General features: G+C 58.3%; 3 protein-coding genes across 5 annotated transcripts; 1 reads left to right on the forward strand and 2 right to left on the reverse strand.

Annotated features, from left to right (window-relative positions):
- Nucleotides 1-11: 11 nt before the first annotated feature.
- Nucleotides 12-7,597, reverse strand: VTN (vitronectin). Of its 3 annotated transcripts, none has more exons than XM_074594671.1 (10): nucleotides 6,359-7,597; nucleotides 5,388-5,485; nucleotides 3,438-3,587; nucleotides 2,864-2,983; nucleotides 2,224-2,541; nucleotides 1,978-2,117; nucleotides 1,548-1,704; nucleotides 1,271-1,420; nucleotides 415-687; nucleotides 12-239 (listed from the first exon to the last, which is right to left on the reverse strand). In XM_074594671.1, exons 3-10 carry the CDS (start codon nucleotides 3,496-3,498, stop codon nucleotides 121-123), a joined length of 1,338 nt encoding a protein of 445 aa, XP_074450772.1. In that variant the 5' UTR covers nucleotides 3,499-3,587; nucleotides 5,388-5,485; nucleotides 6,359-7,597; the 3' UTR covers nucleotides 12-120. The 3 variants fall into 3 exon arrangements, with proteins under 3 accessions (XP_074450772.1, XP_074450773.1, XP_074450771.1); XM_074594672.1 differs by lacking the exon at nucleotides 6,359-7,597 and adding an exon at nucleotides 5,576-5,685; XM_074594670.1 differs by lacking the exon at nucleotides 6,359-7,597 and having other exon boundaries at nucleotides 5,388-5,556.
- Nucleotides 6,093-16,749, forward strand: SARM1 (sterile alpha and TIR motif containing 1). The gene is made up of 10 exons (XM_074594669.1): nucleotides 6,093-6,802; nucleotides 9,346-9,964; nucleotides 10,123-10,335; nucleotides 10,461-10,552; nucleotides 11,065-11,300; nucleotides 11,423-11,516; nucleotides 11,995-12,184; nucleotides 12,277-12,398; nucleotides 12,973-14,324; nucleotides 15,418-16,749. The coding sequence occupies exons 1-9, from the start codon at nucleotides 6,342-6,344 to the stop codon at nucleotides 13,100-13,102; spliced, it is 2,157 nt and encodes a 718-aa protein (XP_074450770.1). The 5' UTR covers nucleotides 6,093-6,341; the 3' UTR covers nucleotides 13,103-14,324; nucleotides 15,418-16,749.
- A 658-nt stretch (nucleotides 16,750-17,407) lies between these two features.
- Nucleotides 17,408-22,185, reverse strand: SLC46A1 (solute carrier family 46 member 1). Its single transcript, XM_074594677.1, has 5 exons — nucleotides 21,922-22,185; nucleotides 20,949-21,801; nucleotides 20,484-20,567; nucleotides 19,329-19,485; nucleotides 17,408-18,790 (listed from the first exon to the last, which is right to left on the reverse strand). The coding sequence occupies exons 1-5, from the start codon at nucleotides 22,171-22,173 to the stop codon at nucleotides 18,715-18,717; spliced, it is 1,422 nt and encodes a 473-aa protein (XP_074450778.1). The 5' UTR covers nucleotides 22,174-22,185; the 3' UTR covers nucleotides 17,408-18,714.
- Nucleotides 22,186-25,123: the final 2,938 nt, after the last annotated feature.

Here is a 25,123-nt window from a genome sequence, read left to right on the forward strand (position 1 = left end):
GACAGACAGCGTTCTCCAGCCTGCGCGGCACTCACAGTTTATTTCTCTCTAGCTCGGGGCTGTGCTGCCCGGCGGCTGCGGGGGGGGCTCTCTCGGGTGGGCGGCTGCGGGGAGGCTGTCTCAGGTGCTCTCCTCCCCGGGCTGCGGGCAGTCCAGCCAGTACTGGGCGATGGAGCGCGGGTAGCGGGGCTGCACCAGGTCCACGCGCTTGGTTTGCAGGTTGACGCGGTAGTATTTGTCTGGGAAGAAGGGGAGATGGCTGTCAGGACTGCCCGTGGGGCAGAGCTGCGGGGAGACGCCAGCTCTGGGCACCTTCCCACCGTGTCCCGGAGCTCGGGGACATCGCAGAGTGAGAGGAGGTCTCTCCCTGCCCCAGTCACGCATCTCTCCCAGATCCCGCCGCCCCGGACTCACCTCCTACAAAGAAGTAGACGCTCTGGAGGGTCTTGCACTGGGAGCCTGACAGCCAGTCGCTTTCAATGCCCGCGGACTCGGAGTCGTTTTGCAGCCATCTCCAGAAGCCCAAATTCAGTGAGCGGTGGCTCTTGTACCTCTTGCGCTGGCGGCGAGACTTCCTCCTCCGGGGCTGCTGGGAGGCCACGTAGATCCTGCCGGCCATGGCGGCATCCAGCCGGCTGGGCACCCCCCGCCAGTCTTTGCTGATGTACCGCGGGCTGCTGGCCCCGGCTGGCAGAGGGGCAGAGGGCGAGTCAGAGGGGCAGCGACGCATGGGGGCGAGCCGAGCCCAGCCCCACAGACAGCCCACCAGCACCTGCTCCGAGCCCCCCAGGGATGCTCCAAAGGATCCCAGCCTGGATGGGATGAGTGACGGGGACACGGACCTGGCAGAGCCGGGTCCTCACCCTGCCGTGGCTGGGATCAGCCCTGTGCTGCCGACCCCCCCTTCTCCTCTCCTCCGTCTCTCATTTCTTTTGCCCAAGGCTGGGGTTTTCTTATGGCATCTCCAGCTCCAGCGGGAATAAACAGTCCCCAGCAGCGACGCTGTGGTGCGAGGTGGCCAGGGATGGGCTCGGTAGTGCGGGGCGTGAGGAGGGCTGGGATTTGGGATGCTGTGGGAGATGCAGCTGTGGTCTGGGGGGGTTCCTGTGCATAGCCTGGGCTCCTGCTCAGCACAGCGGCTCATCCAGCCTGCCTGCGCTCCCGGGCATCGCTCCCCGCTCCCCGGGTACCTGCATCCCTCATGCCCCATCAGTGTGGGCTATAATGGCACACGTCAGCCCTTTCCCCGGGGGCCTGGCCCAGCCCTTACTCATCCTGCTGCCGAAGAGGATCTGGAAGACGTCCTCCCAGCTGTCGCGGTTCATGAAGGCGTAGTGGTTGAACACGGCCGAGGGGGAGGACTTCTCGCAGTCCGCCTGCGTGGGCTGGTGGGCGAAGTCGTACGACCAGTATAACTTGTCTAGGAGAGGACGCGCAGGGCGTTAGCGGGCGACACACACTTGGGGGGCAGCAGTAACTAGAGGGTTGTCCTCCCCATGGTCACGGTGCCGTGCTTTGCCCGGGAGCCGGGGGGCTGCACGTCTTACCCTTGAAGAAATAGACTCTCTCATTGCCGTGGTAGCTGTGCGCGGGGAGGGCGAAGGCAGCGTCGATGTTGTTCGGGATGCCTTCGAAGCCCTCGGAGATGTCGCGTGGGTACCCGGGGTCCAGGACTCCGTCGTCAAAGCGCCAGTACTGGCTGCCCTGGGGGGTACGGGACAGAGGGGGGGGGTCAGGGGGCTGGGTGCAGCATCCCCCAGGCACAGGTCTGCTGGGGGGAGCGGGTGGATGCTGGGAAGCCCCGTGGTGAAGCTGTGGCTGCCTGGGGCCCTGGACAGCCACAGGGATTTGGGGATATCTGGCAGCCACCGTGTGTGTGTGTGTGTGGAGGGTGCCAGGGTGGGGACGGGGCGGGTTGCGGGGCCGTGCCGGCCATCCCGGGAGTACCCCCAGCCCTGCAGCCAGGCTCCTGCCCACCTTGAACAGGTAAGTCTTGCCCTGGCAGTTGATGCGGGTGAAGGCTGCGTCGATGGGGCCCTCGATGCCCCAGACATCGCTGATGAGCTTGGGGTAGCCGGGCCGCACGCTCGTCTTGTCCAGCTCGTAGAAGTACTTCCCTGGGGAGAGAGGGCAGGTGGGAGTGACAGGAGGGACCGCAGCCGCCAGCATGGGGTGACAGCCTGGCAGTGTGTCCCATGTGCCTAGGAAAGGTCTCCGAGGTACCTCGGAAAGCATAAAGGGAACCGTTCTTCAGGTCAGTGAAGGCGTCGAAAGGTTTCCTGCTGCACAGCTCCTCGGGCTCCTCCACGGGGTCCCGCTCCCCGGCGCCATCCGGCGTGGTGCTGGGCACCACCTCCACAGGCACCTCCGTCAGCGTCTCCTCGGGGTCCGGCTCGGTCTCCAGCGTGGGCTGCACCGTCAACAGGGACGGGGGCACCTCTGTGGGGGGTGCCTCCGTGTCCCCTACCGTACTGAAGTCGACGGGGAGGTTGTAGTCAAGGTAGTCGTCCTCCGGCAAAGCGAACACGTCTCCCCGGGTCACTGCAGGAGAGAGCGGGTTGGTTCCCAGGAGCCCTGGGCATGTCCCACGGGATCCGGGTGCGGGAGCCGCTTGCTCCCAGGCAATACGGATTTGCACGCACCCCCGGGACCCCAAGCTGCGGGCGGCAGACAGCCGGCTGCCAAAAACCCCTGGTGTTGCAGCACCCTGAGCACCAAATCCTGGCACTGCCTTCACCCTGCGGACGCGGGTGGGTGCAGAGCTGGTCCAACACGGACCCCTTCAAGTCCCCGCAGCGTCGGGCACCCACGGCCACCCCAGCAGCCCCTGCTCCGGCTGGGAGGGTGGCCGTGGGGCTGGTACCTTTGGCTTTGCAGACGGTGGAGTAGTCGCTGCAGCAGCTCTGGTAGTACACGCAGAGGGTGTCGCACTGGCACTTGCGCCGCGCGTCGAAGGCATCATCGCAGCGGCCCTCGCAGGAATCTGCAAGAGCCGATGGTCAGCGCAGGAGGAGTAATGTGGGGTGGGCAGCGGGGTCAGAGCATTCCCCCCCAGCCCAGCCCCAGGGATGAGAGCAAACATGGCACAGCCCAAATGGGGGGACCCCACCTCTCCATGGGTACCCCCATCCCCAGGGCTACAGCGGCACCTCTCCCTGCTCCCACCCAGGTCCTGTTGGGATGGGAGCCATGGGCCAGGCTGTGGGGGGGGCCCATGGACAGGGATTTGCCCAGGCACCACTGATACCCTGTCCTGCCTGCTTGCCTTCTCCCCACGCTGCGAGGTGTAGCCAACGTGGCCAGTGGCCACGGCTACCACCTGGTCCCCCTCCTCACCCTGCCCGGGCTCCCCAGCCCCTCCACCAGCCCAGGAGCCGCACTCCCTCCATCCCAATCCCTGGCTACAAGGAGGAGGCAGCTGGCCAGCTCGGGCTCACCTTCAGCAGCACGGGCGGTGGCAAGCAGGGCTAGTAGGAGGGCAGGGACGAGCAGCCTCATCCTGGGCGGCCGGGAGCGCAGCCCTCCTGCGACTGTGCGGGCTGGAGGGTGGCTGCGGCCGGGGACCCGGAATCCGCTGTTTGCTCAGCCTGCCCCGGCGGGAGAAAACAAACAGGCCAAGGTCGGAGCAGAGGAAAAATGGGCAAGGACGCTCTCCCACCCAGCAGCCCCCGCAGCCCACGCCGAGCTGGCCGCGTTTTGCCGGGGGACGGGGCTCCCCATGAACGCAGGAGGCTCCGAGAGATGCTGGCCATGCATTTGCTGCCAGCGCTTTCCCGGCCAGGGTGCGGGGTGGGCAGCGGTCCAGGGAGAAGGAGGGGGGAGCTGCAGGCCAGAGCCAGGAACCAGTTTTGAGTTTCTGCCACACTTATTCCACAGCGAACCTCACGGTATTAAAGCTCGCAGCCTCCGTCTCGAGGGGGCTTTGTCCCCAGTCTGGGACAAATACCCAAACGAGAGGGGACAGAGGAGCGGTGCTCAGAGGGCAAAGGGAAAAGCCCTGGGCTTATGGTTGCCCAAAATGTCACCGTTTTGGAGGACTTGCTCTTGGGATTTCAGCTCTCTCAATGCCAGCAAGGCTGTGAGCAGACGTGGGGGAGCCCCAGGGCACGGCGGGGCTGGCGATGGAGAAGGTGCCACTTCTGGGCACAGGGACCAGGGGCCAGAGGTGAGCGACCGGGAGGGAGGGAGGGCGAGCGGGGAGCCCTCTGCACTTTCACTGCAGTAGGCAAACAAAAGCCTGTGTATTTTGCTCCCGTCATTCCCTTTCTGGCCAGACTTTTCGGTTACTAATTAATGTCGACTCAGCTCTTTTGGCAGCTCCTGATAACTCCGGGATGTTTATTTAATCGGGGGCAAGGAGCAAAGGCACACGAGGCGATGGAGATAGTGCCTCCGGCTGCCTCTGCTGCCGCAGCACTGCTGGGACAGGAGCTCCATGGGGTCTGTCCTGTCCCCGGGGCAGGAGCAGCACCGCTCCGGGCTTTAACGAGTGATGGAAGGTTTGGGGAGAGAAGGACCCGAGCAGGGTGCCCTCTTCTCCAAGGGCCCCGCCTCTGCCAGCTCAGACACGGGCAGTTCCCGGCATGGGCTGCTCCCACCCTTGCTGGAAAGAGCTTTGATTTGGTGTTGCGAAAGGCATTTCTACCTGGAAAGTCCCGCTGAAGCCACAGGAAGCCACCGGACGCTGGGCTGTCGGGGCAGGACTTCTCCTGCAGCCCCGTCACCCCGCTCCTTGCCCCCTGGCCACAGCTATGGCGGGGCTGGCGTTGTCCCCGGGGGCGAGCACCAGGCACGCGTTGCCCTAAAGCTTCATCCCGTCCCTGTCGAATCGAGCCCGGGGGACAAGTGCCCTGAGAGATGCTACGGGGGGGGGAGAAGGTCTGGGCGGCGTCTGAGCTGCTTTTGCTGATCGGCTGAGACAAAGCTCCCTCCTGCTGCTCCAGGCTCCCCACCACCAGCAGCCGCAGACCCATGAAGGCTCGGAGAGCCCTTCCCTGGCTGCTGGGCTCAAAGCATGGCAGGAGGAGACGCCAGGAGAGGGGCTGGTTTGGGTAACGTGGCCCTGGGGAGCCCTTGCAGCCAAGGGCTGAGCTCTCCCCAGCAAGGAGAGCTCCGACATAAGGCTGATCCCCCAGGGAAAGGCCGGGAATCCCCGCTATTCCCAGAGCCCTGGCTGCCAGTGCTGGAAATCGCTTTCAAAAAGCAAAGCGAAGCGAAGCGAAGCAAAGCGCTCTGGGCTGGTCAGGACAAGCCTAAGGGGACGGTTTGAATTCTGCCTGCCACAAGCAGCAGCCTCCTCCGAGGCAGCGAACCCCTCTGCTGTTCTGCATCACAACAGCCCCGATCGTTACACCCAGTTAATAATAATTTATCAGGAAAATCCTTACTGGTTCTGTGCCGAGCCTCTCCTGCGGTACCGGGCCGCTCAGGTCGCCTTGTTTACCGTCCTTCACTGCGAGCTGACGTCCCTTTCCTCTGTCTGTCCCTGCGTAGTGGATTCAGAGAGGATTAAAAGGGCCTCTGTGGCATCAAAACATCAACTTGAATTTAAGTCTCAGCCTGAGCTGGCCACAACCTGGTTTTGGAGCCAAGGACTTAAGCTGCTCCTCCCAACACAGGCAAGAAGTGGCCAAAGCATTTCTGCCCTGAGCACGTCTGGCCTGGATAAAAAAGAAAACAAAAGGGGCCCAGGCTGCCTCTGCTCTTTCTTTTATCATGCAAATCCCGAGCCCACCCAGAAGAGCTGCTCTGAATTTCCACGAACCCACAGTGCCAGGATGGCCACAACCACACCGTGACCACAGCCACCGCGGTGGCCGTCCCTCTGCTCCCTTCACCCATCGCAGAGGGTCCCAAGAGCAAGGGGGGGGGTGGGGGTCCCTGCGGGGGGTGGGGGTCCCTGCCTGACCACAGGCTCCGCAGCAGCTTGGGCAAGGCGGGGGACATGATCCATGGGGACAGAGGGACAAGCCCCAGCTGAGGCTGGGCAGGCGGAGGGCTGCGGAAGGAGGGGTCTGGGGGGATGCCAGAGCATCTGCAGCGAGGAGGGGGATGCTGCTGCCCGCAGATGAGCCCCTCCTTGGAGAGGCGGCGCCTGCGCGGGGTGACATCAGCCCCTGAGGACCCGAGATGCTGAGCCTGGATCTGGGAAGGCGGCTCCTGCCACCGCTTCCAGCTCCGCATCCCGGCAGGGCAGGGAGGGGAGAGGGAGCCCAGCCCTGTGGCTGGACCCTGGGCCAACTCCGTTCCCCCCTCCGCCCACCTCGGGTCCCCCCAAGCGGCGCGGTGGCCCTGGCCGCGTGCTCCCGGCGGGCGGGTGACCGAGGATGCTGTGCTAGGAGATGCCGATGGTGCTCACCTTGCTCGTCTCCCTCTATAAGCTTGGCCGGTTCTTCGCCATGGCGGGTGCGGAGAGGCTGGTGGTGCCCGAGTGCGTGAGCCAGGCGGGGAGCTGGGCCGGGGGGGGCAGCTCCAGGGAGCACCGGGAGGTCTCCCCCGGGGTCAACATGGATGTGAGAGCAGCCCTGGACCGGATCCTGCCCGCCCTGCACCGGACCATCGCCCGCGCCAAGCAGGCATCCAGCCCGGTGGAGCTGAGGAAGGCCATCGCCGAGGTCTTCCAGCTGGTGGAGGAAGCCTGGGGGATGCCCACGGTGGGGAGGGACGTGGCCAAAGTGCTGTGCGACACGATCCGCCTGGAGGGGGGCCTGGACCTGCTGCTGAACCTGCTGTACACGGCGGAGCTGGAGACCAAGTGCCAGGCAGGAAGACTCCTGGAGCAGATCCTGGTGGCAGAAAACAGGTGAGTCTGCAAAGAGAAACCCCCCCACCTCTGCCGGGCACAGCCCTCCCCATGGCAGGCTCACCTGCCGCCCCGAGCACAGCAGGGATTTCCTCCACCCATCCCACCCACAACCCCCAAATTTCCTTGCTCTGGGTGCTCCCAGGGCATCAACCCCCCTCGGCTCCGCACTGCGTCCCTCCACACCCGGCACTAGCACAGAGGGGTCTTGCTGGTCACACCCAGGCAATGGCACCTCCCGCCACGGCTGGAGGGAGGAGGACCAGCCCCAGCTCACGGGATGCTGGTGAGGATCGGGGTGTCCTCATGAGCCACCCTCAACCTGGGGCCACCCAGACAAGACACCCTCCGTGGCTGAGGTGGGTCGGTTTGGCTGGCCCAGACCATCCCACCCCAAGGAGAAGACACGCCTCCCCCTTAGCCATAACCGCAGCAGGAGGAGGAGGATGAAGCCGGTTCCTAGAGGCTTTTGCTGCTGGCCAGGGCTGGAATGATGCCCTAAGGAGGGGGCCAGCCTGGCAGCGGCCCCCGTGGTCCCTAGGCTCAGAGGCTGGAGATGCGTGTGCTGCACCCCAGGGAGAGGCGAGAGGCGTCGGGCTGGCTCTGCCAGAGCATCCTCACACGTGGGCTGGGAGTGCGTGTGTGTGCGCGCGCGTACGGGCACATGTATGAGGGTGGCATGTGCACACGTAGCACCCAACACATCTAAATGCACAGCCGTGCCGACGCAGCGCCCGCTCGCCCTTCGAACACCATGAACACCGTCCCACACGCCCCGGCAGCACCGCCTGCAGCGTGCTGGTCCCCGAGAGGAGCCGTGGCGTGCTGGGTCAGGATCAGCCTTTCTCTGCTGGCGAACACGTGGCTCTGCCAGCTCCGCTCGCCCTCGCTGTGCCCAACCCCAGCCAGGGCTCTGGGCGGGTGTCGAGGACGCCCAGCCAAGGTTTTGCTCCAGCTTCATGGGTGATATGTCTCGCTCTAAGGTCACGGACTTGAAGGCTGGGCCTCACTGCACGCACTGGCAGGCAAAAAGAGGCAACAGCTAAATCAGGAAAGTCCATTAGGGTGGAATTAATCCCAGGAAACATCACTGGCACGGTCTGAATTCAGCACTTAGCTTCCTGGCAAGAGAAAGCAGCTGCTTGGAGTTGCCGTCTCTGCTCCAGGAGCAGTTCATGGGCCAAGGTCTTGGAGTAGCCGTGGGTCCCCAGCCCCTTGCTCCCCACAGCCCGACCCACCATCAACACCCAAGCAATGGCAGGGAGGTGTAGGGTCCCTCCCTGGGTCCAAGCCTCTGGCTTAGAGGCCTCTCCCAGCATCCCTGCACAGCAGAAGCGGTGCTCAGCTCAGCCAGGACCCGTCCTGGCTCCATCCCACGTCTCCAGGGAGTTGGGCACCTGGCAGGACTGTGTTTGTCATCCAGCTCCATGGCCGAGTCCGGGCTCGGAGCCAGTCCCAGGCTGAGCGCTTTTTATTTCCAGAGCTCTCCACAGTGTTTGCTGCCAAACCCGCCCCAAGGTCAGCGTGAGCCATGCGGGACGCAGGCTTCCCAGAAAGGCTCTTCCCACCTCCCAGCACGGGGAGGCCAGCGTGCCTCCACCCCACCGACCCTGGGGGCCGAATGCATCCCTGCCCGCACGGACAGCATGGCGCGGGGCATCTGCCCCAGCGCTTGTGCCTTGTGAACGGAGCAGCTCCACCGCGGCACCAAACGGGTCATTTCCACGGCCAGAGATGGAGCTGCCCCCTCGTCCCAGGCAGGCTGATGGGAGAGCAGCCAAAAGCCCATCATTTCCCCCTTCTTCACTCTATGCTTGTAGGGCACAGCCCCATTCATGTGTCATTTTAAGACCATCCTCGCAGCACAGGGCTCCCAAGGCCAGCTGTGGCTGAGCAGCAGCTGGTGGCCCTCGGCCACCTGCCCCCAGGCTCTTGTTGTCCTCTTCTAGGAGAGCACAGGATCGTGAAAATAAACAGCTTTCCTCCAAGCTGCCTCCACGTTACCATCCCAGGACAGGCAGATCCCTGTCTGTCGCACGTCCCCATGGCCAGTTCTGTGTGGTTGCTCAGCCAGATGTGAAACCCCTGTCCTGGGCTTGGCACCGATCTGGAGAGCAGCCAGAGGACAGCATGGGTTAGGGACAAATGTGTTTTCACCCCTGAACACGAAGCAGCTCACACACACCCAGGAAAGCTGACTAAGCAGATCTATTTATAGCCTATCCTGCACTGTTAATTGCTACGTACGTCTTACCTTGAGCACAAGAACCTCTAGCATGGTGGTGCTGAGCTACACGCCCCAAGTCCTGTCCCATCACGACGTCTTCCATCAGACCCAGGCAGGTTCTTCCAACGCCATCCCGCCGCATCTCGCTGCACCGCAGCCTGACAGCGTATCTGGCAGCCGTGTCCCACAGGGAAACATCTGGCTGTCATGGGGCAAACGCCACCGAAGCAGGGGGGAGTCCACACGCCAGCCACTGTTCTCATTCCCTGCATGGCCGTCTGCCCCCCTCACCTGCCTGTGCCTCTCCTTCCTGCAGGGATCGGATCGCTCGGATCGGTCTGGGAGTGATCCTGAACTTAGCCAAGGAGCGGGACGTTCCCCAGCTGGCGCAGAGTGTCTCCGGTATCCTGGAGCACATGTTCAAACACACCGAGGAGACCTGTTTCCAGCTCATCTCTGATGGAGGCCTGGATGCTATCCTCTACTGGTGCCGCTGGACAGACCCCATCGTGCTGCGGCACTGCGCCATGGCCTTGGCCAACTGTGCCATGTACGGAGGGCAGGCCAACCAGCGCCTGATGATCGAGAAGAGGACAGCAGAGTGGCTTTTCCCACTGGTGTTCTCCAGGGACGACGAACTGATCCGCCTGCACGCGTGCCTGGCCATCACGGTGCTGGCCACCAACAAAGAAATCGAGAAGGAGGTGGAGCGCTCGGGGACGCTGGCGCTGGTGGAGCCGTTCATCGCCTCGCTGGACCCGGAGCAGTTTGCCTGTGAGATGCTGGGCAGCAGCGACAACAGCCAGGGGAGGACGGCGGACGACCTGCAGCGGCTGGTGCCCTTGCTGGATAGCTCGCGGCTGGAAGCGCAGTGCATCGCCGCCTTCTACCTCTGCACGGAGGCTGCCATCAAAACCAGGCAGAAGAAAACAAAGGTAAAGGGTAGGTTGCCTGGAGGAAGGGGACGCAAAAGAGCAGGGGTGCCACAACTGCATCTTGGTGTCCTTTGCTTCCCTCTGAGCTCACCGAGTACCCTGTTTTTTGGCTGACCCGGCCCAGGTTGTTGTGATGTCTCCTCCCTTTGTGTCCCCAGATTTTCAGTGAGATTGGGGCTACACAGAGCCTGAAGAGGGTCGTGTGTTACTCCACCAGCAGCACCACCTCCTCCCTGGCCAAAAAGGTGCTGCGCATGATAGGGGAGGAGGTTCCTCGGCGCATCCTACCCACGGTTCCCAACTGGAAGCCCTGCGAGGTGCAGACGTGGCTGCAGCAGATTGGATTCAACAAATATTGCCAGAGCTTCCTGGTAGGACTGCATGCCGGGGGAGGGACACCCAGATGGGCCTTTTTGCCCCATCTTGCAGCAGAGGTGTAAGCATCTCACCCAACAGCTTTTCCTGGGACCTTTCCAGCCTGGATTTCTCTTGGCAGGACCACCAGGTCGATGGGGACATTCTCCTGAGACTGACGGAGGAGGAGCTGCAGGAGGATTTGGGGATGGAGTCCAGCATCACTCGGAAGAGGTAGGACCACCGCACACCAGGAATGCTACCAGGGCACGCTGGTCTCTCTCACGGTCATCATCACGGTGGCAGAGCCAGGGAAAAGGTCTGTGCCTTTCCCTTCTTGCAAAGACAAGAACAGAAATCCTCAAAGTGGGAAACCTGGACGGCCAGGGCTTTTCCAGGGCAGTATGCAGTCCCAGAGGGGCCAATGCATGGGAGAAATGTGGGATGGGGAGAGACCACCTATGGCACTGGGGAGGTGGGATCCCGCAAGTTACCCAGAAAGATTGGAACTTACCTGAGCTTCTCCTCCCTTAGCTGAGCTCCTCATACCTCCGTGTCCTGAGGACCAACGCTCCTGCGGTCCCGCAGCTATTCATCTCTTTGTTCCTTTAGCTCATTCTTCACCACGGCATGTAGCTGCACTCTCTCCTGTGCAGATAAAAGATGTGGTACCAAATCTCTCTAGATCCTGTCTGGTCCAGCAGCCTCCCCTCCCCACTCCACGCTTTCCTTTGTTTCTCCACCAGGTTTTTCCGGGAGCTGACGGAGCTGAAGACCTTCGCAAACTATTCCACCTGCGACCGCAGCAACCTGGCCGACTGGCTGGGCAGCATCGACCCCAAGTTTCGCCAGTACACCTACAACCTGCTGACGAGCGGCATCAACCGCAACTTCTTGCACCGGGTGACGGAGCAGCAGCTGCAGGAGGACTGCCACATCAACACGGGCTTCCACCGCGTCCGCATCCTCACCGCTGCAAGGGGTGCGTGCGGGTCCCGCTGCTGCTCGCTGCGCCGGAGCAAGGCGGGGGGGGTGAGCATCGGGGGTTGTTTGGGATGAGTTGTTGGGTATTTTTAACTTTTGGTTGCCCTTCGCTCTGCCTAGAAATGCTGCACTCCCCTATAACGCTGCAAACTGCTTCCGATGGGACTGATGTGTTTATCAGCTACCGGAGGAGCACCGGGTCACAGCTGGCCAGGTGAGTCCTGCGGGCAACCTTATGGTGAAGCCCAGAGTGAAGGCTGGTGGTCAGGTGTGGGAAGAGCGTGGAGCCAGGAGAGCTGAAGGCTGCAGCAGGGAGAGGCTGCCAAAAGCTGCAGTGCAAATGGGGACAGCACGTGCCATAAGCTGCGTGGTGGGCAGGCTTATGGTCCACCCAGTCCTGCTACTGCCACCCTGGCCCTCTTTGGCACTGACTTGCCCTTTTTCCCGCTGAGCTTGTAGGGGATCACAGCAGAGATTTCATGTCCTGCTCCCTGTGTTTTCTGTGTGGGCCCAGCCACCTGTAAGCAGGCTGGGCTGGCAGCTGGCACCTCAAGGACCGTGCTGTTCTCTTGGGGGAGCCTGTTCGTTGCTCCTCCGTCTCACCACGTCTTGGCCAACGTGGCGGGAGAGCGCGTGAAACCCAGGCGCTTGGCCGTAGCTCTCCTCCTGGTGCTGTCCCCTCTTGCCACCAGCCTGCTGAAGGTCCACCTGCAGCTGCACGGCTTCAGCGTGTTCATCGACGTGGAGAAGCTGGAGGCAGGGAAGTTTGAGGACAAGCTGATCCAGAGCGTCATGAGCGCCCGCAATTTTGTGCTGGTCCTCTCGCCAAACGCGCTGGATAAATGCATGGGAGACCCCGAGTGCAAGGACTGGGTGCACAAGGTAGGAGATGCCGTCAGGCGGATGTTGGAGCAGGACGGGGCTGGCGATGCGCTGACATGGGCCGCGGCCTGAGCACTCACATGTTCCCGCAGGAGATTGTGACAGCCCTGAACTCTGGGAAGAACATCGTACCTGTTACAGACCATTTTGAGTGGCCGGACCCAGAAACGCTTCCCAAGGACATGAGGGCCGTCCTGAAATTTAATGGTATCAAGTAAGCGAGAGGGACCCACGCCACGGGGTTCTTGACACCTGGAGAGAACGGCTTGCATGAGCAGTAGCAAAGAGCACAAGGAAATTGGGAGAAACAGATGAGGGAGGCAGAACGGGCCAAAGGAGAGGTGAATTACCTCAGGTACTCCGAAGCATGAAGGGAGCAAAGGTCCCCACCATAACCCTTCTGCCGTTATTGTGCTCGGGGCTCCTCTGGGTGACAGAGGTCTCCACCCCATTGCTGCTGGGAGGACGGACGCCCATCCTCCTGCCCCCAGCCCTCCAGCCAGGAGCAACGCTGGCGGGTTTCGCAGCTCACCTGGGTTCCTCTCGCCTCCAGCTCCCCCTCCGGCGCTCCAGGCTGGCATCCCAACCTGCTCGTAGCCCTCCAGCCTGGCAGGGCGCAGGGGAAGGGGTTTTCCTGCGGCATCCAGTGTTGCTCCGTTTTCCATGGGGAAAAGGGCGCTCCAAGAGAGCTGGGGTGGAGGAAGGGGGTCCTGACCCGCATGCACCAAGATATCTCATGGCGTCTTGCACAGTGGAAAAATTAACTCAGGTTTTCCCCTCAAACACAGGTGGTCCCACGAGTACCAGGAGGCCACGATCGACAAAATCATCCGCTTCCTCCAGGGCCGTTCCTCCCGGGATTCCTCGGCTGGGTCGGAGAATGGCCTGGACTGCTTGCCCTCCCTGGGGCAGCCCTAGAACCAGCACCTCATCCCCTCCAGAGACTTCCCAGGCGACCCCTTTTTTACGTGGGGCCAAATTTCTCCCTCTAGATTTTTCCCCCCCCATCTTAGTACCTTTGGCTTGACGCGAGGCCTTGGCTCGTTAGACCCCCTCCACCCTCCAAATGCAAGCTAAAAGGCCAGTACTCACTTGTACGGTGCCTGGTGACCCAAGCCAGGGTGGACGAGTTGCCTTCCACCGTCCCTTGGGCTGGCAGGACGTGCAGGCTACGCCTCCCGCAACGCAGGTGGAGGGGGACCGACACCGTCCAGACCCTCGCAAATGGCCGCAGCTTCCCCCAGAAGCGTGGCCGAAGAGGAGGGATCTTCTGCGTGTACCGAAAGCTGGGGAACTGGCGAGGGGTACATCGCAAGAGGACACGTGAAGGGGGAAGAGCAGCTTGAGAGGGAACGGTCCACAAGCATCGTATGGCCTCTGCTGGGTGCCACGGGAACGTCACTGCGGTCAGAAGCCGAGAGCAGGAAAGGGCAAATAAAAGCTAAGCCCTAACGAAATCCCCGTGTTTGGGAAAGATAACACACAGAGGCTTCTAAACTGCTCAGCAGCAGCTTTCCCTTTCCCAGTAACGTCCCTTTATCACAGGAGTTCGCTCCCTCCTCGAGGGCCTTTCACCTCCTCGTGCTGCGAAACCACTTTGTGCTCTTAACTCCGGTGATTCAAGTTTGGGTTCGGATCACGTAAAGTTTCGGCAGGGTCTCTGCGAAAAGTGCTTTTAAAACACCGCCGTTCCCTCCACCTGATGTCCTGGCTTTGCCACTTTATCAGGTTTACACTTACAGGGCACAGGAGGCTGGAGTGTGACTCTGGAAAACATATATCCATGCAGATACGGAAGACGCTAATTGCTGTACTGTACTCGTGGAGTTATTCCACACTAGCTGTATTTTATTCTGTTGTTGGAGCTCCAGAGCAGATCTGTGGCCCGTTCCTTCAAACGGCATCTCTCACCACCGACAGCCCTGGCCAAGCTCCTCAGGCTGGGGGCTGTCCCTCCTCTCGGCTGGACGCAATCCCAAGTACCATTTGTTTCTTTCTACTGACCTCTCCTCAACACCCAACAGGGTCTTTTTGCAGCTACTCACCCCGATATATCAGGAAGAAGCGAAGTGGATGCAAAGGGCAGGCGGAGGTTGCTTGGTGCGAGCAGGACCCTCAGCTCCTGCTGCTGACCCTGCAGGTGAGGAACCAGGGGCACCCTGACACACGTTCTCCTCAATTCATAGAATCATAGAATTGTCAGGGTTGGAAGGGACCTTAAGGATCATCTAGTTCCAACTCCCCTGCCGTGGGCAGGGACACCTCCCACTAGATCAGGTTGCTCAGAGCCCCGTCCAGCCTGGCCTTGAAAACTTCCAGGGATGGGGCTTCCACCACCTCTCTGGGCAACCTGTTCCAGTGTCTCACCACCCTCGTGGTGAAGAACTTCTTCCTAACGTCCAGTCTGAATCGACCCATCTCTAGTTTTAATCCATTCCCTCTAGTCCTACCATTACCCGACATCCTAAAAAGTCCCTCCCCGGCTTTCTTGTAGGCCCCCTTAAGATGCTGGTAGGCCACTATGAGGTCTCCTCGGAGCCTTATCTTCTCCAGTCCTCACGGGAGAGGTGCTCTAGCCCTCTGATCATCCTCATGACCCTTCTCTGGACACGTTCCAGCATGTCCATATCTCTCTTGTAGCAGGGACTCGAGAACTGGACGCAGGACTCCAGGTGGGGTCTCACGAGAGTGGAGTACAGGGGGAGAATCACCTCCCTCACCCTGCTGCCCACACTTCTCCTGATGCAGCCCAGGATACGATTGGCTGTCTGGGCTGCGAGTACACTGATGGCTCGTGTTGAGCCTCTCATCTGCCAGCACTCCCAAGTCCTTTTCTTCAGGGCTGCTCTCAAGCCAGTCACTGCCCAGCCTATATCGGTGCTTGGGATCGCCCCACCCAGATGGAGGACCTTGCACTTGGTCTTGTTGAACTTCATCAGGTTGGCATGGGCCCACACTCCCAGCCTCGTCCCACAGCTCACGCCCGCTTGGAGGGCGAGCAGGCTCTCAACAACATGCCATTTTCATAGAATCACAGAATGGTTCACGTTGGAAGGTACCTTAAAGGTCATCGAGTTCCACCCCCGCTGCCCTGGGCAGGGACACCTCCCACTAGACCAGGCTTCTCAAAGACTCATCCAGCCTGGCCTTGAACATTTTGCAATCAGGACGAGAAATTGCAGCTCCTACCTGAGCTTGGCTTTTTTTTTTTTTTTTTTTTTTTTTTGATGCAGAGCAAAGCGGCTGATGCAAAGTGACATCCTTGTTCAGAGCACGTGCAGGACGAAAAGCAAGCCATGCCTGGGGAACACCAGCCTGCCCTGACGGCCTGGAGACCTGATGCACCCCACTTCAGCAGAAGGAAGGTCCTTTGCTTGTCCCTGCCCAAGAGAACTCAACCCTTTCGGGAGGTAACGAGGGGTCGCAGCCACCTCGTCCTCATCCTGGCTCTCCCCGAAGCCTCGCTGCTGCCTTAACTGGCCAGAACACAAACGCATTTCCTTTTTGGCCTAGATCCATGAACATTTGAGAAAAAAAAAAGTTAAATTCAGGTGCTTAATTACAGCTTTATGGGTAGTTCTTATCAGCTCACAGTTAATGGCATCTTTGCTCTCCAGTGAAAGGTTAATAGCTGTATCTGCCCAGCATTCATCAGAAATAGAATCTCTCTAATCTCCAGATTAAACACGGGAAACACGAGGCAGCCAGCAGATGAGCCCAAAGGTGAGTCTGCCAGAGGGTGGAAGCCACTTGTGAGCTTCTTTGGGGAAAAGTCTTGAGTAACTGACTGAACGTCAGCGCCTCCACGGCCACTGAAGGAGTCCCACACAAACAGTCCTCAGGATTTTTCTCCCTACAACAACACACAGCAAGACTATTGCGTATTGTTTTCCAGGAGCTGTCTAGCAATTAACCTCCCCATCCACCATTCAACCTAGAGGAGATTTACTCGTCCTCTACAGCTTAGGTGTCTCACCTGCAATGAGATCGCACCTCATGCTCCAGCTGCCCAGACCGTGACTCTTCCCATTTCCCCATCAGTCAGTTATCTTCACCTTAACGAACTCGCCCTGCTCTTGACAAAACATCCCAGCCCCTTCCAGTTGGAGCAGATGGTCTCAAGGAGATGAATCCTTCTGTTCTCGCCCTTCCTGATTCCATTGCTATGTCATGTCAGGAAGCGTTTGAAGTTGTTCTATCAGATATTATTAATAAATCTGGTTTATACTCTAAATCCCCACCTCTTTTCCGTTTGTGTCACACGCTTCTCTCCTGCATCCCCAGGGACCCTCTACCTGCTGCCCACAGCCACGATGCACGGATCATGTATTTGCTTCACGGCTGTCGTTCTTGGTGGACGGCCTAGAAAAACTTTAATTATTTTTAATAGAGCATAATAGCGCCTATTGAATTTCTCCTTTGCAAGCACACTGACACGACCGGGAAAGCAGAGCCAGGACACGAGTCTCACTTCACCGCACAACGCTGAGCAGCCGCTAGCATTGGCGCCCATGGAGTCTGCTGGTAGAGAAGACTTCACAATCAGTTCAGCGACAAAGATCTGATGCAAGGCTCACAGCATGCCCTGTTCCTCAGGGAGGCTAATTCTGGGCTCAGCCCGTCAGTCAGACACGTATCTCCTGCCTACGTCCACTGGCCTAACTACACACACCAAGGGGCGTAGCACCAAGTTCTTAAAGCCTCCCTGCTGCTCCACCTCCTGCTTCTCTGCTCCCCAATTCTCCTGCTTTTATCAGAAACCCCCAATGAACAATGCTGTATATAAGCATTTAACATCTACTGCCAAGCTTTGGCTGCTTGCCAAAAGGCAAGGAAGAAGTTCTGTACGCCGAGGGTGGTGAGACACTGGCCCAGGTTGCCCAGAGAGGTGGCGGAGGCCCCGTCCCTGGAGACATTCAAGGCCAGGCTTGATGAGCCTCTGAGCAACCTGATCTGGTTAAAGATGTCCCTGCCGACTGCAGGGGGGTTGGACTAGATGGCCTTTAGAGGTCCCTTCCCACCCAACACGTTCTATCATTCTATGACTCTAAGTCCCAAACCTGCATTTTTCCTGACTCAGGACCCTCACGCGCTCATTCCCCACAGGGCCGATAATTTCCTGCTGCCGCTTCTTCACTGCAGAGTCTCCAATAAAAGAAGCGCCATGAAAATGCTGGAGAGGAGCAGAGAACGAGGCAAGGACAAATGACATAAACGGCTGTACGAGAAAAGCTATTCTTTTATGAACCATAAAAGAGAATGGAGGTTTTATTCGTTCTGGAAGTAATGTTATCTGCTAAGCCATTCCGCAGTTAAGGACATTATTGCACGCGGCTGAACAGCGCGCGCGATGCAGTGTACGCAGAACGGCTGGTTTATGGCAGCCTGAAGAGAGCAGGATTGGGGCAATACACTTAACGCTTTGAAAAGAACAATTATGGATACCCAGCGCATGGAGGTTTGCTTGCTGGCATCATCATATTCCCAGAAGGGCAGCAGAAATGAAGTCACTGACACAAAATGCTGCCTCGTACAACAACAACAACAAAAATTGATCTCCAAAGACACTAGTCCTGTCCCCACACCAGCCCGTCCCACCAGCGCTGGGTACTGATGAGGAAGGACGGCTCCTGGCCCTGCCGTAAGCACACACGACACCCTAGGGACCACTTATCACAGCTGGGGCCTCAAACGTACAGTGTAGAGATCATCAGTTAGGGAGGCCCGATTTTGTCCATTTGAGCCTTAACTTCATCAGTTTGGGCAACTGCCAATCAAGGCACCAACTTGCACCTTAGTATTCTTACAGGAGCTCTTACTTCTCCAAAGGACCTTTGAAATCCTGGGCCGGGGGCAGGACGCGTCGCTGGCACTGCTCACTACAAGCACTTCATGCGTCAGACCCTCCCCCTGGGACACCTCTAACCCCCGAAGCTCGAGCCGGTTTAGTCACTAAGGATGGCGATAGCACTCCTGTGCCAAACTACTGCTCATCAGAAGGATTTCCGCAGGAGCCCAGTCTGGCATTCAACGTTTGTATGACTTTTATTGGCAGATAAAAGACAGACCTTCCTCCTCGGCAGCACGCTGTTGGGTACCTCAGCTTCAGTCTTGCTCCGCAGGCTTTGCCAACAGCATCTGCTGCACCCTGCAGTGCTCAGAGGGGAAGATGTTTGGCAATTAAACCAGGATTCAGCCCTCTCTCGCCACTAAAGGCATGCCACGGATCCTTCCCCCCCGCCACCAAACCCCAAACCACTAACCAGCCCTGCAAATGGCCAACAACAGCTTTTGCTCTCGATTGGCTTTTGGGTCTCTTGGGTTTTCTCTGACAGATGAGCCAACGCAATGGCGAGGAGGCGTTCGCATCTGCAAATCGAGTTCCTAATGGCAGCCAGAGCCCTGGTTTCCAACTATTTGGCATTTAAAAATGAGCAAGGACGAGCAAGGCGTCCTTCCAGGCAAGAGTAAAGAGCAGTCTTCAGACGGACTCTGCCCAGCTGGCCAACTCCTCGTCGCCAAGTTGCTGCTCAGCCGTCTGCAGGGGACAGGGAAGCTTCTGAGAAGCGGCTGTAGTTCTGGTTTGAGTCCCAGATTTCTATCCACCTACAAAAGAAAGAGCAGTCAGAGCCTACGAAGGCAGGCTGGGACGTCGCCGAATGAAGGGAGTTTTAAAGTTTCATGGGAACGGAAGAAAATGGCCCTGCCAGGAGCTGTTTCACTTCTACTGCAAATCCCAACACACTCTCTGTCTGTCGCAGGACTAACCACAGGTTTTGTTTTCCATCATGACACTTCTGCTTTAATTAGCAGAGAAACAACAGGAAGAGAGACTGTTAAGAGAGCTCCATCTCTTCGGTAAAGGAGGACTTGCAAATTCAACGCCCGGTTTTGGATTCCACTCCAAGGGTGGAGTAAGACACTGGAGAACCATGAATTTCAGCAACTACCTTACTTGGGCTGGAGGTTTATCGTTAGGGTTCAGACACCAGAAGAGACGGACCTCTGCTCACCAGGGCACATAAACATAATTGCAAATATGCCTTAAAAACCGCGAGCCTCCCTCCTAAGTAGAGCAAATAGTATTTTTCATGTTACACTTCACGGGTCCCATGGCAAAGTTTAGAAATTTGAAGTAAATTACCCAATAATAGCCGCCGGAATAAGAAGAATTATGGCCCCGAAGAGAAATGGGAACCCCCTCATGAAGTGCAGGGTGGCAGGGTAGAGGGAGTTGAACACTCCTGTAGCCACGAGCGAACACAGCCCTTCCACACAGGCAACGGAAGCGAAGAGAGCACCTGGAAAAGACATTTCAGAGGTTAATGGAGAGATAACCCCGCCCGCAAACACCTTTACATCACTTCAGTGGAACGCTACGAATCTTTCCAAGGGTTTGCGCTTCCCATCGGGAAAATCGGGTGTCTGCATCGTCAAGCGCGGCGAGCAAGGGCTGGGAGCAGAGGTGAGGCACGCCGCGCTGGCCAAACCTGTCTCCGCAGCCAGGACCAGCTCACTGATCCCCGGAACCGGTATCACCAGAGCTGACCAGGGATATTACACATCAGCTGGACCGTAAACGCTTCAGACGGGGCTATCCAGGTCTGCTTACTGCCGAGCACATCTTATCGCCTGTTAAACATTAAGTTTGAGCAGAAGGCTGCGCTTTATAGATTTAGTATCATAAATCTGGTACCAAGTCTGCGCCACTGTCATTCTTAATATGAGGAACACGAATTCTGCAAAGCCGCCTTTCGACCTCTCCCCCCTCGATTCCCTCCTCCCCTCCGCCTGCAGAGCCATTCCCAGGCGGTGTTTAACAGCACGCGCAACCAAATTACTGGAAGAAAGGCAAATGTGCTCCTCCCATGGGTTATCCATGATCTTTCCCCATGGTCAATGATACAACCCTCTAACAACACTGGGTTTCTTCCCACTGTTACTGATCTACCTCCAAGAGTCACGGTCAGGGAAATCTCTGTTTTCTGCTCGTTATATAATCCATTTTAACCCTTGCTCCTTGTAAAAGTTTCGGAAACAAAGAAAGGAATGAATGAACGGTGCCCGAGCTTGAACCCGACGCTTTTCATCTTGCTTGAAAACGTAGCAAGTCTAAACGGACGAAAACTGACAACTATTCCAAAAAAATAAAAACGTTGCCCTGAGCCTGAGGGTGAGCGCAGGGGCACGGGGGTCCAAAGGAGCCAGGGAAGTCCTAACCTCCCAAAGCCGTTTGGTTTCAGTGTTCCATGAGACTGTGTTTCGGGACCTGGCTTAAGCGGAGCGGCTAACACCTTACCCTGTTCCGTCTCGCTGACCAGCTTGGAGAGCTTGGCTCTGATGACTGGAGTGGCTGCCATGGAAAGGAACAGGATCCCGTAACCTGTGAGCAAGATACAGCACGTCAGGGAAAGCTCAGCCGAAGAATAAACGGCCTCCAAAGTCAATCCCAGGAATCTGCAACTCCAGGCAGTTTCTCCCTGCTATATTTAGACCCAATTCACCCTCCCGCCCCTCACCATGTGCTTTAGTCCGTATCTGCAGCGTAACGCAGCTTCTAGGAACTACGTGGCTGCACTTGCAACTTCAGTGTTTGGCCAACTTTGCTGTTAGCAAGCCACAGCTTTGTCGGTACAGAGGCTGACACGGGGCCAGAACTTCCTCCGCGTGCTTGAACTCCCAGAAGCACCCAGCCCTCCTGCATTCCCCTGCCATCTCCAAGGCAAGAGCCCGGGATACAGGGAAATTAAGAATCGGGCGTCACCTGTAAACATCAGTGGTGTTGTCGTTGCAAGAGAAATCACCACCAGTCCAGAAATATTGGAGATCAACCCGATCTCTGCCACCCAGGTGTCTTCAAGGCAGAGCTGCAGCAGCCGCAGCCCTCCCAGGCTGCCCAGATAAGCCACGTAACTGGCGGCCGAGCCGTACCCGATGAGGTCCGGGGCCCAGCAGAGAGGGGAGCCCAGCTCGTACAAAACAAAGAGGTCCTTGGTCCCAAAATGGACCGTGACAAGAAGAAAGAAAGCCAAGGAGTAAAGGGCGAGCTTCCGCCTGGAGCTCAAGCGTTCCGGGGCCGTGTACAACCTGTAGACGGCCTTGTAATGACTGAGCGTCAACAGCTTGGCTGGTTTCTGCTGCTTCACCGATTCCTGGAGACAGAAGGCGGCGTAGAGAGCGGCAGCAAGGCTGGCGGCAAGCACCAGCCAAAAGGGGTTGATGTACCCCTGTGCCTTGCGCCACTGGCCACCGCCGATGCTGGCCAGCATGCCCGCCACCCCGAGGCATGCCTCCAGGATGGCGACGCGAAACGTCCGTGCCCGTTTGTCGCTGATGTCGGCCACGTAGGCGAAGCAGCTGGCCAGGATGAGGTTGTAGTCTCCCAGGAGGCCACTCAAGAGGCGGCCGAGGAGAAAGTAGGCGACGTGCAGCTGCAGGTACATGACGAGCAGATAGACGGCCGCTTGCACGGCCATACCCACCGCCGGCAGGACGAGTGCCGGCCGGCGGCCCACGCTGTCGCTCCATGGCCCGAAGAGCGTCACGGAGAAGAGCCCAACGAAGAAGCCTCCCAGGTTGATACAGAGGTTCCAGTGGGACACCAGTGCTTCCACCTCCTGCAAGACAAACAGGCGCTGAGGCCCCGGGGCCGGCGGCACCCAACACGGCCCCGGGAGGCGGCAGCACCCCCGTTCCCCCCCCCCCACCACCACCCCCCGCCATCCCCCATCCCCGACCTGCCGCAGGGGCTCGGCGGCGGCGCTGCCGTTCCCGCAGCCGGCGGGGCTAGTGGCGTTGGGGCCGCTGTAGCCACGCTCGGCCCCCAGCCGGTCCCAGAGGTACTGGGTGGCCAGCGGGCCCTGCAGCCCGAGGGATAAGGTGGCCAGGAAGAGGAGCGGCTCGACGGCGGGCAGCGAGGGGCACCGACGGGCGGGGGGCGGCGGCGGGGCGGCGGCAGGGGGCTGCGGCGGCGGCGGCGGGGCGGCCATGGCGGCGGCGGCGGCGGCGGGGGGCGGAGGAGCCCAGCGCTCCGCCCGGGACGGGCTGCCCTCGCCCGCCGGCCCCGCCCCGCCCCGGGAGGCGGTGGCAGCACGGGGGGGGGAACCGGGGCGAGGGGGGGGGGGGGGGGGGGGGTGTTTGTCCCTGGTTGTCGCGCATCCCTCCGGTAAACCGGGATAGGGCTCGGCTCCGTGCCCGCGTCGCCTTCCGAGCGGCGGCGGCGGCGCTTGGGTCCCTGCTGAATAGGTGGCTTTCAACCCCGTTTAGTGTCATTTCATAGGGTCACAGAATGGTTTGGGTGGGAAGGGACCTTAAAGCCCACCCCGTGCCACCCCCTGCCCTGGGCAGGGACACCTCCCACCAGCCCAGGTTGCTCCAAGCCCCGTCCAACCTGGCCTTGAACCCCTCCAGGGATGGGGCAGCCACAGCTTCTCTGGGCAACCTGGGCCAGGGGCTCAGCACCCTCGCAGCAAAGAATTTCTTCCTAATGTCTCACCTAAACCTCCCCTCTTTCAATTTAAAACCCTTCCCCCTCGTCCCATGGCTCCCCTCCCTGCTCCAGAGTCCCTCCCCAGCTTTCCTGGAGCCCCTTTAGGGGCTGGAAGGTCTCCCCGGAGCCTTCTCTTCTCCAGGCTGAACCCCCCCAGCTCTCTCAGCCTGTCCTCCCAGCAGAGGGGCTCCAGCCCTCCCAGCATCTCCGGGGCCTCCTCTGGCCCCGCTCCAACAGAATCACAGAATCACACAGAATCATGGAATAGTAGGGGTTGGAAGGGACCTCTGGAGATCGTCTAGTCCAACAGGTCCATTTACTGATGGAGAAAGAAATTTAAACTTAAACCCTGCTTTTTATCTTACCTCCAAACAAAGGAAAAGTTATAACCGACATTTTAAATGCACCAGGAATCTGAGAAATGTGGTAGCTAGCAGTGTGTAATCACTTCTATTAATTCACAGCACATCAGAAAGTGCTTTTGCTTCTAAAGGACAAAAAAAACCTTATAAACTGTAACACACAAGAGGTTTTGGCTGTGCTGTTAGGTTCGGTCCGCCTTGAAGAGCGGATCAGTAAGCCAAGACCAAGTTGTTCTTTAAATTCAAAGAACACAATTCAGAGTATTAGATTAACCCGTTTATATAAAACTGGAGTAGTTCCAAATCAATGTAAATCGGCATCGCTCCTTTGACACCACTGAGGGGGTGTTACCGGGCTACAGGCGCAGCCCTAACAAATTCCCCCCCTGGAGACGTAACCCGTTCGTTTCGCAGTGTGGCGCTCACCGAGCTCATTGATGGCATCCTCGAAAAGCGGCAGGACTCGCGTAGCAGTGGAAGCGATCCCCGTGGACGGGCTGCTTCCCAAGAACAGGCACCGTGCCTTAGCTGAGGCCCTTCTGCGTTGTTTCTCACGCCCCGTCGCGCGAGGCTGCGGCTGGAGGCCAACCTTCCTGTTCCAGAGGGGCGAAAACCAGAGGTTTCCTTTTAGATTTTGACTGCAACCTCACGACGTGGGAGTAGGAAACAGACAAATTACTTCGTCATTGGCTGATTTTGTCGCTGCACCTTTTCAGACGCTAATTCAACATTAAGTGGATGCAAAATTGGGAGGGGGGGGGGTATATAACTAATATGAAAGCTCTTTCTCATTCTTTTTGTACCAAAGGTGAAATGCTAAAGCTCAGGACTGGCAGTTATTTACCGTGAAGCTGTTTCTTGCGAGCAACATGCTTGCAAGAGAGCTGTGAGTTTGCGCCTCTGACAACCGAAACCCCGCTCTTTTTCACTCATAAGCACGTTATCGAAAGAAAACAAGCCCCGGCAGAAAAGGGATGAGAGAGAGAAACCGCAGAAGCTCTTTGTGGGGCTGACATCAGATGACCTGATGTCTGTGCTTCTCTCTCTCTGCTCGAGGAAGCTATAAACTGCGCTGTGACAATTTATACCAATAAAATGGAAACGTTATCACCATTATCTGAAGCGTGCGCTTGCATCATCTGCTAAATAAAGGCATCAAAGACATTAACAAGACACTCCCTTTGGAACTGAAAACTTGCATTCCCTTCTGCCGTACTTACAGAACCAAGTAATCCGCTCCTTGCATTTTGTAAGTTTCTTGCAACTGGGACAAGAATTGCTGGTGATTTCCCAGTAGGTAATTTCCCCAGTGGGTAATTTCCCAATTTTTATTTTTTTTTTCCTTTTTTTTTTTCCAATACATCCTGCAAGATCGGAACGGTGAAAAAAATAAACAGCCCGATGTCTGCAGAGTGACGCGGCGCGGCCAAGTCTTTCCCAACGCGCCGAGATGGAACAGGCTGCGGCAGAGAGAGTCACCGGGTTCCCTCTTTGGCCCCGCGCCTTTCTCATAACACGCTGCCACGGGGCAGGAACTGAGTCCTCACCAGCCCCAAACATTCCCCCCCACTGCTCTTTGAGTGGGAGAAAACGGGATTGTCGTGAGGGTCGCCCTCGGACCGCAGGAAGACGGGTGTCCCTGCTCTCGGCTGGGGAGGACAGTAAATCCCTTCCTGCGTGGGGACGCGATGCGGCACCTGGCGACAGGAGCTCTGCTCTAGCGGATTTTGCCACCCAGAGATTTCCTCAGCAAACGCAGTGGCGTTTGTGTAACGCTTCGTGTAGGCGTTTCTAATCGCTGTATTTGAGCGTTGCAGATGCAGACGGCGTTTTTCGGTACGCCACATATTTTTAAAACACTTTTCAACAATCATCCAAAGAAGGCGTTATTAAAGAATAAAGTATAGGGGTTTTTTAAAGTGTAGGTCATTTCAGGATGCTTTTAAGAAGCCTACTCGGTCCCCAAGGAGTTAATTCTCTCCTGGATTTACCAGTTATCAGGAAGATTGTCTTAAGAAAGTTCCTGGTCTGACACTCTTTTGCTGTCCCCTCCCTTCTTTGTTCTCTTCCTTCTTTCTCCGATTACAG

The sequence above is a fragment of the Larus michahellis genome, chromosome 7 (assembly GCF_964199755.1).
Source record: "Larus michahellis chromosome 7, bLarMic1.1, whole genome shotgun sequence".
NCBI lineage: Eukaryota > Metazoa > Chordata > Aves > Charadriiformes > Laridae > Larus > Larus michahellis.

Excerpts from the sequence above, each read along its gene's own strand:
- VTN (XM_074594671.1), bottom strand. The coding sequence starts at position 3,498 with ATGAGGCTGCTCGTCCCTGCCCTCCTACTAGCCCTGCTTGCCACCGCC. Across the intron at positions 2,984-3,437 it reads CACCGCCCGTGCTGCTGAAG|ATTCCTGCGAGGGCCGCTGC; the intron begins GTGAGCCCGAGC and ends CGGCTCTTGCAG. Across the intron at positions 240-414 it reads CGTCTACTTCTTTGTAGGAG|ACAAATACTACCGCGTCAAC; the intron begins GTGAGTCCGGGG and ends CCTTCTTCCCAG.
- SARM1 (XM_074594669.1), top strand. The coding sequence starts at position 6,342 with ATGCCGATGGTGCTCACCTTGCTCGTCTCCCTCTATAAGCTTGGCCGG. Across the intron at positions 10,336-10,460 it reads AATATTGCCAGAGCTTCCTG|GACCACCAGGTCGATGGGGA; the intron begins GTAGGACTGCAT and ends TTCTCTTGGCAG. Across the intron at positions 12,399-12,972 it reads CTGAAATTTAATGGTATCAA|GTGGTCCCACGAGTACCAGG; the intron begins GTAAGCGAGAGG and ends CCTCAAACACAG.
- SLC46A1 (XM_074594677.1), bottom strand. The coding sequence starts at position 22,173 with ATGGCCGCCCCGCCGCCGCCGCCGCAGCCCCCTGCCGCCGCCCCGCCG. Across the intron at positions 21,802-21,921 it reads CCGCCGAGCCCCTGCGGCAG|GAGGTGGAAGCACTGGTGTC; the intron begins GTCGGGGATGGG and ends TTTGTCTTGCAG. Across the intron at positions 20,568-20,948 it reads AACACCACTGATGTTTACAG|GTTACGGGATCCTGTTCCTT; the intron begins GTGACGCCCGAT and ends TCTTGCTCACAG.